This window comes from Haliotis rufescens, unplaced genomic scaffold (genome assembly GCF_023055435.1).
Source record: "Haliotis rufescens isolate VD_foot unplaced genomic scaffold, xgHalRufe1.0.p SCAF_3, whole genome shotgun sequence".
NCBI classification, from domain to species: Eukaryota; Metazoa; Mollusca; class Gastropoda; order Lepetellida; family Haliotidae; genus Haliotis; species Haliotis rufescens.
The window spans coordinates 6,044,279-6,059,659 of record NW_025964001.1 but is presented as its reverse complement, the minus strand read 5'-3'; the positions used below and the strand labels follow the sequence as shown (position 1 = coordinate 6,059,659).

General features: G+C 38.0%; 1 protein-coding gene across 1 annotated transcript in view; it reads left to right on the top strand.

Annotated features, from left to right (window-relative positions):
• LOC125384323 (glutamate receptor ionotropic, kainate 3-like) overlaps positions 1–15,381 on the top strand; it is a 39,220-nt gene that overhangs the window by 20,109 nt on the left and 3,730 nt on the right. The window contains exons 7-10 of the mRNA XM_048403301.1: positions 8,822–8,913; positions 12,443–12,556; positions 12,927–13,242; positions 14,796–15,013. Coding sequence (XP_048259258.1) covers positions 8,822–8,913; positions 12,443–12,556; positions 12,927–13,242; positions 14,796–15,013 — 740 coding nt within the window. The remainder of the gene's footprint in view (positions 1–8,821; positions 8,914–12,442; positions 12,557–12,926; positions 13,243–14,795; positions 15,014–15,381) is intronic.

Below are 15,381 nucleotides of genomic sequence, written 5' to 3'. Positions count from 1 at the left end.
CGCCAAAGTTCCAGAAACTCTCAGGACAACACGTTTACCCATCAAGCTACCATCGTTCTTGGTCGAAAATAACAAAGTAACTTAACCTTGTATCTTAATGAAGGCAAACGTTTTGTTGTGACGAAAGGACGGCGCTCTGCTCTGAACATGTTCACAAGATGGCTGCTAGTTGATACAAACAACGCAACAAAATAATAACATCATTTACAATCTTTACAATGTAACAGTTCATATGGTTAGTGTTCCCTCATGGTATTAAGTCAGCTGGTATAATGTTATCATTTTATGTTACTAATTATCATATAGGAGTCTGTATAATCTTTGTAAGCCTGTACATGCATAAATAATCTGGTATTGCATATGGGAATCTTTCACGAGACATTTCTTCTACTAAACTATGTTCATATGCACATAGACACAAAGGCTAAAGCAACAATTAATAAATCGTATCCATTGATTGATAACTGATTTTATTCATTTAATTGCGTCAAATCAAACTATTTTATGTCTGATTAGGACCAAAATAGAACGACAAATTGATTCCGGGGTAGAATAGGTCTTCAGCAACCCATGCTTGCCGTAAAAGGTGACTATGCTTGTCATAAAAGGCGACTAACGGGATCGGGTTGTCAGGCTAGCTGACTTGGTTGATATATGTCATCGATCCCGGTTCATGTTTTAATAATAGTATTTTAAATAATATATTTCTGTTGATAACGACAGTTTTGTTTTTAACATGTAACTTATTTCTGGTCGGCAGAATATAAAAACACACTTACACCAAGTTTTTAGAAAGTATGGCCTTATTATTATTGGTATATTCAACTTCTACATGTACATTGTTACACGTTGCTGTCCGATGAAACTGGTCTAATTGACCTGTGGAGAAAGAAGAGTTGGCCATCACAATCCCAATGTGTCTGGAAGCAGCGCAAGGGTCAGCCGATCGTGGATGTACACAGTGCATTCTATATCACTGGAACAGGATTAGCACTCGCTCTCGCCTCACTGGTGTTTGAACTTTCGTATATGTGGTGGGAAAAGAGAAAGTCATTGTAGTATTTTTTTTACTATAATCTTTACTACAAACCTGTTAATCAGTAACCCTGACGGATACCACGACTGTGGTGTAGAATCTCACAACCAACGGTCAGTGGTGCAGCCAAATGACGCAAGTCTGTACTCAGAATTGTGGCGTCTTGGACCTAAATTAATTGTAGTGGTTATGTATCGAAACATGTAGTATACATATGAAGTGTAATATATATATTACTTTTCTCATTTTGCGTACAAAAATATATCTGTAGATTTATGGAATATATGTAGGTTCATGTAATGCCATAAACAGTGCTGTAACGTGCATCCTGAAATAGATTTGCCTGATCTGTGAAAAACGTTCACTGGGATAGTCTTGTATGCTCATTATTGTTGTATGGTGCAAAGATGCAGCTTTGGTATTCTTGAAGTACTTCAATTGAATCCTCGGTTGTCATCGTAGGAATGTGGAATATTCCCATGTTGACACAATGGTGTACGTGGAGTATTACCCCTGGGGTAAAGGAGACCAGGTCTTATAATTAACCGTTTACCACTTTTGTGAAACGCAAGGGTATGGGAATGACAATTAAAACCTCCAACATAATCAGGGCGGTCTAGAATTCGAACCCACTATCATAGGTTTCAGGCCCGTCTGAGTGACGCAACTCCAGACAGTGAACTGCAGTGCCCATGCTCATGATAAAGTCGGAATCGTACAATTGACTCAGATTTATGCAGAGATTTCTATTGGATATGGAAAAGGTTTTGTCGCTTTATTTAGACAACTAGGCCACTCGTGCCATGGGAAACTATAGTAAGCATACTGTGGAAACTAGAGCAATAAAAAGCATACTGATTAAATTACGACTTCCGAAATTATTTCGAAGCTACAGTTACATTACATCGTTCTGTGAGGTTTGACAGTGAGATGGCAACCTATGCTAATGACAACATGTAGATGCATTCACAGACTTGAAGCTATTTCATCTCGGGTAATTCAATCTAACAAGTCAGTCGGATTATGGATTACCTCCTCGTCGTCAATAAATGGTGGACGTCCCGATCAATCATTCACTCGGGATAGAGAATGCGTAATTGAACATAGCTCGTAGGTTATTGTCTCAGGATCTACTTTAGGTGGGGAGTAAAAGGATGTTTGAAAACATCTGGTATCTACTTCTACATGAACCTCGAACATCCGTACATCTTGACATATTTACTTATCGACTTTTGACACGGAAATGTTATGTCATTTCTTGACACACAGTCGGTGGCATTGTTCCTGCCTGGTATCACACGATGCAGACCGAGTAATCGGAATGATGGTCAAATTAGGAATTTAAAGTCGTTGAAATGTAAAAAGGAAAACTTCATAATTGATATTGAAATATAGCAATCATTATAACCGAGACTGATCTGCATCCTCCTCAGTTGTCTAGTGTAGTATATCTACATTATATTACGATTAGTACCCTGGCCCCACTTGCTTCCAATACACTGTATTATCGAGGATGGATCTACATGTAAATATATGGCGGCACAATATACACAAACCAGTTATCACGTGATGTGTCAAGACTAGGTGTTATTTTAAAATCTCTTGCTTCTAAAAGAACTATCTATCGCTTTTACACTGAAAAACAAACAGCTACCCGAACTCATAAGGTAAGAGAGTGTGTTAGTGGTTGAGTGGGTAGTTGGGTGGTAGAGTGACTCACTTCTTTTCAACGCCACAGTAAGCAACACTCCAGCTATTATCAAGTCGAACTGTACATGCAAATGATCTAGTCTCGACAAGGCAAACCAGTGGTTATAGGTATGATCAACGACTGATTGGGGCACGAACCAGGAGACACATTGTGACCGCCTGCTTGTCAAACATTTGTGCCGTGGAAACACTACGGAAGACCTAAATGAAATATACGATGCTGAAAAAATAGCAAAGATTTGATGTCAATAAAACGGAATGAAAGACCCGATATACACTTGTCTAAAAAAACAAACAATACTGAATAGTAGAAAGTGCAAACACAACATCTATAATAAAAATAATGTCCTTTAAGAAGTATTAAGATGACACAGAAACAACCGCTATAATGTCAGCCAGGTGAGAAGAATAAAGATGACACAGAAACACAACACAATAATGAGAATCAAGTAAGAAGTGTCAAGATGACTCAGAAACATAACACAATAATGAGAATCAATTAAGACGTATCAAGATGACTCAGAAACATAACACAATAATGAGAATCAATTAAGACGTATCAAGATGACTCAGAAACATAACACAATAATGAGAATCAATTAAGACGTATCAAGATGACACAGAAACACAACACAGTAATGAGAATCAATTAAGACGTATCAAGATGACACAGAAACACAACACAGTAATGAGAATCAATTAAGACGTATCAAGATGACTCAGAAACATAACACAATAATGAGAATCAATTAAGACGTATCAAGATGACACAGAAACACAACACAGTAATGAGAATCAAGGAAGAAGTATCAAGATGACACAGAAACATAACACAATAATGACAGGCAGGTAAGAAGTATCAAGATGACACAGAAACACAACACAATAATGAGAATCAAGGAAGAAGTATCAAGATGACACAGAAACAACACAATAATGAGAATCAAGTAAGAAGTATAAAGATGACACGGAAACACCACACAATAATGACAGGCAGGTAAGAAGTATCAAGAGGACACAAACAAAACAGCTATAATGAGAATCAGAATGCTACAGAAACAGATTGTCTCCATTTCTATCTGGAACCATTCGTGCGACTTGGAAGCTGAATCAAGAGCGTTGTTCCTTCTTTGAGCTAATTATGCGTGGCTTATTTTCACCTGTACCCTGTACGTCAAATGTTAACTTGTTTGGTGATCTGATCCCAGCTGTATGCTATTGCTGGCGGGATAGTGTGTTCAGCAGCCGCCTTGGTGACAGAAAAGCTGCTGAGATATCACAGGAAGATCAAACAACAAACGATGGAAAGGGCAGATGCACGACCACGTCCTTCGGAGAAATAGATTTGATCTGTGTAAAACATTGCAGTGGCATATGTTCAAAAACGTTCAATGAATAGCATTGTGCTTCACACGCTGAATAATATATATATGTCACGTAATGTAAAGAAAAAGCTGTCGAATAACAATATTTAAGGATTATTCATGTTTTATAAATGACGTCTGAGTGTGCAGGGTTTTTTTCTGTTTTGGTATTAAAACTAAAACAATCATTAAAAGAAATCGGATGCAAACACAATCGACTGCAGAAGACTGTCTCTCAGCAGAATCAGTGAGAGATCAGTATATATTGACAGTCAATCTTCTGCTGACAATCTGCGGTTTACCTGAAGCAGTTCAACACTCGAGAACTGGTGAAGGAAATCGAAAGAAAAACTTGTTTCCTTGTCAATATGTGTCAGAGTGTGCAAAAGAACAGTCGCTATATGAGTATTTATCTGAGATTACTTATAGGCATGGTGTTGGACCCAGTGCTTGTTAATTTGGCATAATGAGGTCGAACAGTTGCCCTTTCCGCATCAAGAGACCATAAACTTTGAATAAGTGTCCAATTGTGTTGATCTGAATACAACTGGATGCACCTATAGTATGTAGGCTCCGTACTTCGCTTTGCGTTCCTATGGCGTCAAGAAACCGGGGAGGTCAAATCCAAGTTCCGGCCTGACTTTATATATAGGTTTTATGAGAACCATACCCCCAGCTAGAGGGTTCCACCAAAGTTGTTATCCGGGATAGAATTGGTCTTCAGCAACCCATGCTTGCCGTGAAAGGCGACTATGCTTGTCGTAAGAGGCAACTAACGGGATCGGGTGGTCAGGCTCAATGACTTGGTTGATGCATGTCATCATTGCGTGGATCGATGCTCGTGATGTCAATCACTGGATTGTCTGGTCCAGACTCGATTATTTACAGACCGCTGTCATATAGCTGGAATATTGCTGAGTGTGGTGTTAAACAACAAATAAACACCAAAGTTATAAACTTCTAAGACCTTCATCGCTTCAGACATCACCTGCCCATCAACCTGACACGCCGTTGACATAACAGTTATAGTGGCGAAATTAAAACCAAACTCATGCATCCAAGTATATAAATCATTGAAATATTGAAACATGCATATACAATTCTATCCACACTATATACAAAGCGCTCGAACGTAATCCGAGTAGGGAATCAAATGCTGGGTGTCAGAACCTACTAAAATAAAGATTTTGTTCTCTCCATGTATGACACAGTTGATGATGTGTCTTTGTAACCAATTCAGTCTTGCCTTTCAAATACTTCACAAGTACAGTCCTCAGTTCTATTGCTGACTGCAACGAAAAACAATGTTCACACCGTCAAGTTAATTTGCTGAGGAAGAAATTCGTTTCGGTGATCACTTAGTGAACGGACACCGTTGAACCAATTTACACTCAATTTGCCATTGATGATTATTCTTAGACATTGTATTGAGTGAATGAATTATCAGAACTTTTCTGGGATTTGAAACCAACAGTAGATTCTTGCACTTTCAACTTTGCATAGACCATTGCGGCGTCTTAAACGACTGGACTGTCCCCGGTCCCTTACAAAACCTCCTTTTACGGTGTTTCATAAAATAAAGCGACAAAACCCTTTGTATTTCCAATAGAATTGATGGTACGATCCGACTATATCATGAGCATGTGGTTATATATTACTATTAAATAGTAATGATACCAGGTTTCGCGAAAAGCTGAGGGTATCCTGCCCAAGCGGTCGCACACGTCACAAACACATGCAAAGGCAAGGCAATTGTTCACCTAAAAAACACGGGAACATATGGCACAAGTCAAAAAAGGGAATTGCATCGGACGTAATGGTTTTTACCGATGCGTCGAATTTAAAAATGTCCTCCAAATGTCTACCATAAAACTTTTTGAAAGCTTTACTGAGGCCTTGAAAAATCCAGTAAATATAGACATCAGTATAGACCTAGACCTAAGCATTCCAGCTACATCACGACGGCTTATAAAAATCGAGGATGGGTCAGGGAAACCATGAGTCGATGATCAGCACTAGCGACTCATGCCCTCGAAGCAAAATTGTTCACAATCAACACGAGACACGATCTCTATTTTGGTCGGCTTCTTGTATAAGCCTAAGCTGCTGGGGAGCTACATTGTATAGAGATGAAATTGAAACTTCTAGAGCGTTGTTCATGTAAATACTCACATAATACGTCGATATCAGGGAATACACATCTGCTGCAGCCGATCTGTAGGTGTAAGTGTTCACTTCACTTTGAAGACCGGTTTTTACGAATAATAGTGCGTGAGTACGGTTTTACGCCGCTTTTAACAATATTCCAGCAATATCACCGCGGGGGACAACAGATAAGGATTTTACACAGTGTACCCATGTCGGGAAATCGAACTCGGATCTTTAGCGTGACGAACGAACGTTTTACCAACAAGGCTACTCCACCGCCCCTTTATTGACATATAACTGAGGTATGTAGATGGAATATGCTGACTGTGGCGTAAAACTCATTCTGTTACATTGTCCCGATTATATTTCAAATTGTGCAATAAAACTATGATACTAGGGTGATGGTTCATTATCCACCACTTAGTTTTGCAAAACAAACAACTACGTTTGTATCTGTGAAAGCTCACACGTTACAAAAGAGCATAAAATCCCACAAGGTTTATGATCGATTGTTCAGTGAAAACATTATTGAATTGATAAGTGATTATAGATCTAATGCTGTTGTCCTGGTAGTGCTGAGGAACATATTCCTGAATCTTTTTCCTTACAATTTGATGCACAAGCCGCCCAGAGTTTCAGTGATATTTTGAAGTCAGTTGTAAACCATTTACACGGTGAATGCATTACTCTTGTCAATTATTTTTACGAATAAAGCTCTAATATAGGTCAGTCAACGGGTCAATGGCGTAGTTCTTGGTGAATCAATAATAGCACACAGCTGTACAAATATTCTTAGGTTTTGGTACATAAAATCATAGGGAATCTTTACTCATTCAGCTTGGATTAAGAAACACTGTCGGAATGGTTGCGATTACGCTTCTATTTATCTCGTCTTGCTTTGCTTTTGTGGAGGGATCAAATATTGGTAAGATTCATAATTTCTATATCACTTTTGAAATGTGTAAAACAGGCATAGAGGTGAGTTATGACACGGTGGCCACAGGTAGGAGCCGGCATTGATGTAGGATAGCATGACGTGACCGACCTATACTTTCTACCTCTAAGATCGCAATAGTCGCTAATGTGCCACAAAGGCAAGATGTGAGAAAAAGAAAACGATTTGATGTACCTTCAAATTTTAAAAACAGTCCTATTTAAAATGCATAAAGAACATTGGTCAGTCAAATGCCATGGGAATTACCATCCAGTTATTCTAATCTAGTATTTCAACTGTCGATGTGTATAAAATGTTGACAGTGCTGCTTATTTCCTGAGATGGATCGTGTGTATTGTTTATGTGTCGTCTAGTCCATTGAGAGTGCATTGAAGGTATACACAACTTTGTTGCAGCATATCTCGTCGGTGACAGGTCATCAGTACCTGACCATGTCAACATAGATGTTTTGGGGGAGTCAGTATCAGTAATCAGCATCAGCAGCAACAATTCATATCAGTTATGGAGAACAGGTACCAGTGTGTCAGTCTATGACTTATGGCTCCAGATGCCTATGTAGAAAGGATGATTAATTTGGGTGTTTGTAACTACGATATCAATTTTTCAGATGATAAATGCACTGTTTAGTTGACACAAAGCAAAGCCTCATGAGACAATAAGGTTGTTGTGACAACCATTACACGTTGATTATATGTGGTTATATCCCATTAGTTAGACGTCCCATTAGTTAGACGTCCCAACTGTTAGACATTTTTATTTAGGCAAAGAGGGAATATACCTACAGGTGTAATGGATCTGTCCTAATTAGATTAAAGTACTGCGTAGGGATAGGGGACTCACAGTTTAGGGAGTATATATGTTACAATTTCGTTTAATTAACCAAAATTACCTTACTCTCAGCACAGGTTCAATAGGCATGAGATTAACTATGTAAACTATGGAGTAGCTTAATTGTCTTACTGTATGACCAGTTGAAGGAGTTGAGTTTAGGTTATCTACTTATCAGACAAATAAATATGATATTGGGGTACGAATCAGTATCAGTATCGATAGGGCTGGTTTAAGGAAAGTAGAGAAAATCACCTCTCGGCGTGGAAGTAAGCAGTTGATATTAGATGGATATATTTACAACAGAAACCGTGAGAGGCAAACCTGCACACATTGGAGATGTGTCGTCAAGACGTGCAATGAGAAATGTAGGACTGTCGGTGATAAATAAACTGTAACAGTTATTAAATGTAAAGTGTACATTACCAAAAACTGTCACAAAGTGTTGTTACAAACTGTATAAAATTTATCAAATGTAAAGTGTCATTAAATGTTAAGTATAATATTAAAGTATCTATTTAAAGCTACTTTGCTTTGTTTGTCAGATCTTATCTGGACTATTCTATTTTAAAGTCTGAGGTAACAAGCATAAGGATTAGTGTGCACTCAACCGTTTAAAGTGTTGTTATAAGCTGTCTAACTATTGGGACGTATAACTAATGGGAGGACACCTTATATGTATGTTACAACTTTACGAGTACCTCTAGATCTCCCGGCATAAATATAAAATAGCTTCACGAACTTTGAGTTACAATTTAAGTTTATCATTATATGTTTCAGTGTATGTGACCAAGAATATATTTGACCTGTATATAATGGACTCTAGTATTGCTGACCAGCCAGTGACCAGTGCTATAGTGCGGAATTTGGCCGTACACATGCTAACCATTGATCAATATCTGGAGGATCCCCAATGTTACCTACAACATCAACCCTGCTCTAGGGCACGTATAAGCAAGCCAACTTGTATACATGTCACCAGAAAGAGGATCCATGAAATCACGTCAGTAGAATGTGCTGTTCTGGCGACATTGAAAGTTTTGAAGTGGCGTCTTGTTAATATATTCTATGATGACAATACAGGTAGGCTTTTCGGTAACGTTGCACATCAGTATACATGATGTATTTGGGTTCCACGATTTCAATGGCATATTAAGTTTTAAGTTGGGGGTCAATTTAACTTCAAGGATATGTTAGTCGTGGGTTCGAATCATGAAATATATCTGTGTCAGAACATGTATATATGTTACAGTATCAATGGCTTTCAACACAAGAAACACGTTTAATGGGTTAATTGAAATATTAGGAAACATAAAGATGAAGATTTTGAACATATAATATTGTGCAAATACAGTTTAACATACAGATGTTTTAACTAGTCCATAACTATGTGTTTTAACGAAAATATCACCCAGAATAACTTAAATTGCAGAACATATTATCGGGCAAGTATTTGGTTGTTGTTTTTTACTTGATTGGAACTGACGTCTTAGCTGTAGGACGTCGCTGTATATGTGCCATAATCATGGACGCGACGTTAAACCCAATTTCACCTCACATCACCTTAACTGTAGGGCAAATTAAATGTCTATGATATAATGATTTCTAATTTAAGTTATTAAACAAAGATCATCGAGTTCGGCTTGGTTTCTTTCAGCTGGTGAGACGAGCTCTATTTCCAACGAGTTACACGACATCGGCGTAAACATCCGCATGTTCAAAGTGGGAAACAATCAGACAGAACTGTCTGCACAGTTATCCACAAGTTACAGTCCCGGACTAGCGAGCTTCTATCTCGTCTTCTGTACACAAGAGTGTCAGACTGATGTGCTGACAATGGTATGGAAATAGTCAATTCACAATTACTACTACGACTACTACTACTTCCACTACTACTACTACTACTACTACTACTACTACTACTACTACCAATCGCCTCAATTCCAAATTTCATAGCTGCTCACCTGGGATACACAATATAATACCCGTCACTGGATCAATGGATCAGTGTAGACTTGAATTTCATTCTCAGCTCCCCGAGGAGTATACAACTCAAACTTCCTCATGTGGTGCTAGAAGGTTAACCGTCACAGTACATCAAATCCTACCGGGTACCCATTAACTGCTGTATGTTGACTTTTGTATTGTAACGTAGGCAAAACGTTTTGATGTGACGAAAGGACGGCGCTCTGCTCTGAACATGTTCACAAGATGGCTGCTAGTTGATACAAACAACGCAACAAATGACATCATTGGCCTGGCTTCAAATCTTTACAATGTAGCAGTTCTTACGGTTTGTGTTCCCTCATGGTAATAAGTCAGCTGGTATAATGTTATCATTTTCTGTTACTAATTATCATGTATTTCGAAGCATGTACATGTACATACATAAATAATCTGGTTTTGCATATGGAAATCTTTCTCCGAGACATTTTCTTCTTCTGCAAAACTATGTTCATGTCCGCATGGACACAAAAGCTAAAGCAACTATATATAAATCGTATAAATTGAATGATAACTGATTTTTATTCATTTAACTTCGTCAAATCAAAATATTTTATGTCTGCTTAAGGCAAAAATAGAAAGACAAATTGACAACAACCATTGATGAACTCGTCCGAATTTCAAGATTTATTTGCCTAAGATCTGTTTTTAATAGCCTTACGATTTTTCTTACACAGACCGAGCTCTCCTTGTTGACAGTGATGTACACACAACGCGGTAGAGAACTGGCCATGATTCACCAGATTAGTGTTGGAGGGGACATTCCATCAAACATTATTGTTTTCCCTAATACTGAATTCGGATTTAATCTTCAAAAGTTTGAATTGACTACTTTGCCAGTAAGTTGCATTTCTCATGCTTGATGTTCATTCTCAAAATATCGTTACCGTCTTTGCAAATGATTATTCTGAAAAAGGGACCTTTGAAACCAATTCACACGCCTAAGGATATATTGCGAGGTGATGAAATGGTGTTCTATTTAGAAAATGGAATTCTCACCCAACGCACAATACATATAGTCTCCAAATTTAACATTAATACCTATAAACAAACAACTTTCGAAAATGTAAATAATTCTATCGTCAGCTTGAAATAGATACTAGGTGAAAAACCAGAAAGTGGCATTTTCAAAGCGTGTTGATGTACAATGTATGATGAAATATTGCTGGGTTAACATGTTAACATTGTATTGAGTGAATTATCAGTTTGGCCTTTGTTTCTTCCCCAGTGGAACCCATTCGTCATGCGTACAAAAGAAGGTAATGGACGTAACACCTCTTACGCCGGCTACACTATTGACGTACTCGTGGAATTATCAAGGGTTTTGAATTTTACGTATGTATATTTGTAATAAGGAAGAGAATTTATGGATGTGAACTTCTTTATTCTGAGGAACACAACGTTTCGGAGTATATGCTTACTCCTTCATCAGGTGAATGAATGCTATGAACCAGAGAGCATATTTATGTACATGCTCTATGGCTCGTGGCATTCATATACATGATAAAGGAGTACTAAGCATATACTCCGAAACGTTGTGTTCCTCAGAATAAAGAAGTTCACATCCATAAATTCTCATCCTTAGGTGTATCACTTCTAAATGCCTTTCAAAGACCTATATCTTTAATGTTTGTCTTCTACAAATGAGGACAATTAATAGACATAGTGAACACATAGATAGGCCATTGTTCCTATTTGGATCAGGTTTGATTTACATTGGAAATTCAACCACACATGTGACCTACCGATGTTACATGTAATATATCATAGCCTATAAAGACGTGTACATGTATGTTTCAAGATACCCAGATATACCAAGGTATTCGTTATTACAGGTAGATAACACGTGAACCGCGTCTGACATTCTGATCAGTCTGTTTATCGTCGCTATAGAGACCACTCAAAGAGTGTAGCTACATACGCGTATAGATCAAAAGGACTTTTACAAATAGGTTAAGTAGCCAATTAGATTTCAAAGAGTTCTTCATCTCTTCAGAAGCAATGTCAACATGTAAGATGCTATAATAAAATGGATGGTTGCAGTTGTAGTTATATTAATAATGTCATGTTGGCCCATTATAAATTAATTTGTTCTTGTATGTAATTTTACCCTGCTGTGACGTTTTACATTCACATTTACGCATATGTGACATATAGCATCTTAAAAAGCCAGATTGGTGAGGCTGAAAGCTTCGTATAAGCTTGCTTTAATCGCATCTCACGAATCTCCTCACATTATTTTTAAACGTGGCAGTCATGTCGTCGAAAATGACATTTGATTCACGTATCAGTGTGACATGTCTTATAAATAAGAGCTGAAACACCCTTTTTCATAACCAATACAATTTGCTGTTAAAAGCACAGTCCATTGTATGATTCCCACCATATCATACACAGGTGCAATACGACAGGTTATATTTCAGATACAACATTAGGGAACCAACAGACGGCGAATGGGGTCGGGTCCTTAATGGCAACTGGACCGGCATGATTCAAATGCTGATGAGGAATGTAAGTGACACGGGTCGCTCCTCTAGATTACCGTCGTTACTCAGGTGATAGACAATGGTAATACACAGTGATATCCATACCCAAGGGGAAAATTTCCCCTACCGGTGATTGCCTTAACAACTAGGCCTCCTCTCGATCAACCAGCAAGGCTACATAGTAAATGAAAATTTCATAGCAATTACAATAGATCCCCTTGATACCAATAACAATAGATCCCCGTTAACGCCGAGTAACGAGTTGTTTTTAGTTGTCTGATTTACTCATACAATAGCCAAGATCCGACAAATGTAATGCATGTAGTAAAGTTTTATCATCTCTCGGTCAAATTAATGTCTCATCATAAGCAATGAAGTTTTTTCCACAAATTCAGGAAATAGACATTGCAATGGCCCCTCTCAATCCAACAAGTGAGCGTCAAGCAGTGGTTGACTTCAGCTACCCCATGAGCACTGACGTCATCACAGTCCTTCTCACAAAGAATGATTCTCAGAGTGAAAAATGGAGGACTTATCTGCAGCCATTCAGCCAACCCGTATACGGCTTCATAGGCCTGAGCTTTGTCCTTGCTACCATCATGCTGACTGTGCTAGAGAGATGTAGTCCACGTACCCTGGGACCTCGCCGGGTGTCCAGCAAATCACTATGGGACATGTCGTGGCACATGCTAGGTTCCCTGTTCGCTCAAGGTAAATCTGGATCGTATACTTCTGCTATGTCTGACCGTGCCTTCTCCTTTTGCAGTCCACAGTTATGGAACTCTTTGCCTTTGAATCTGAGAAACTCTGCTCCTAAGGAAACGTTTAAGTCTCTCCTCAAAACCCACTTCTTCACTTCAGCTTTTCAATAGATCTCCTGATTGTTGGCATATGTACATAGACATTACATTTTAACTTTGTCACAGCGCCAGTGAGCAACTGTCGATTGATATTAGGCGCTTTACAAATCAATTATTATTATTATTATTATTATTATTATTATTATTATTATTATACACTCCGTTAATCAGGACGGTACCGTGCTATCTCAAGCCATCCGGATGAACACATTTCCGTATTTTAGAGTCGTAGGTATGCTATGATATCGCTAATTCTTGTATCATGTTTGCATCAGAAAAAGGACACAATGGTACAAAGAAGGAGAAAACGTTCTGCCATCTTGCAAATAGAAAGCATAAAAGTAAACTCATTACATGTATATAGTCTTATAAATAAAAAGAAATCCTCGATGGGCCAAATAAACTAGATGAAAAGAAACTATTCTATCAACGTATTTACACTTCAATCGTACCTATTGATGAGGTCAATAAGATTATACTCAATACTATGTAAGTGCCTACTTTAGATAAACATTCAGCAACAAGAACAATATGTGAACATTGAAGAAACAGCTGTAGTCGTTAAGTCAATGAAAAATAACAAGTCCAGGACCAGATTGATTTCCAATTGAATTTTTAATAAACAACCAAGAACGATCTCATTTTTTTTATTTCTAGATACTAGTGTTTATAAGAGGTGTTAAAGATTAATGCTGTTGACAATGACAATGGATAATAGAGTTATAAAACTCGTACACCATAAACTAGTAAAACAGGAGATCATTTAAAAACATGCAGTCAATCTCTTTTTGAATACAATTTCTAAAATAATTAGTTTTTGCATTACTATAAGGATTAAGAGAACTCTCCGACTGCTTATCCATGAAAGCCAAACTGGATTTATTCCATGCCGGTGTATTAATGACAACACTAGACAATTATTTTGTTGGTTTGGGAAAGATGTGGGTTTGAACCTTCCTTTAGAAAATGGGTATATGAGGAACTATGATTAGAAACATCGTGCGCCATACGCCATGCCAAGACATACGAAGAATCAGAAGAACCACCAGACTTTAGGACGTGTGTATTTTAGGAAGTTAAAATTATGAAAATAGACATCCAATTCTACAGTTCCTCATCACTATAGTGCTTGTCGTAATAGACGAGTTTACTGGATCGGTGATCAGCATCGATGACCTTTTTTTGCTGTGGGTACCAGTACGGCACCCACCTTGTTGCTTATTATATAAACCAATATTTTGTCTGTCCAGTGTCTGACTCGATTTTTTACAGACCTCCTTGATATATTTGGAATATTACTAACTGTGCCATGGAACAAATAAAATAAAAACATGCCAAATCCGATAGTGATTGCCAGCATTTTGCAAGACGTGGTAAACATTTACTGATAAAAGATTACCCTAGGTGGTGTTGACCCTCCGCGTTCCCGCCCTGGCAACGTGATGATGTCGTTCTGGTGGCTGTTCAGCTTCATCATGGCAACTGTCTACAGTGGCAACCTCATAGCGTTTCTAACCATCAACGTAGAACATCCGCTATCCGACGGACTCGAGGACATAGTCAATCGGGGCGACTACACATATGGTTATGTTGGAGGCTCTTCGTATGATACTTTCTTTGAGGTAAGGAAACACTGCTGCCATATGACCCTTCTGCTTGTTTGCAGAACTGATGAGGATGAGGATATGAAGTTGTTTTACTGTACCAGTGAGTGTTATTGAGGTTTTGAATTGGGCTGCATTTGTTGAACTGTTCTCTATATATGCTTTTTAATATTACTTACGTTGACGTTAATCATCAGAACAATTACATTTCATATGACAATCAACAATCTGAAAACAACCTTGTCTGTATCCGCTTGACTGGAGCTTAAATAACAGATTCACTGCAATATGATAAAACAGATACTCGCTGATTTCACAAAAGTGGTTAACATCAAGCCATTGCATACATTTGTCTTTTCGCTGGCACATCATTTACAAGCCAATAT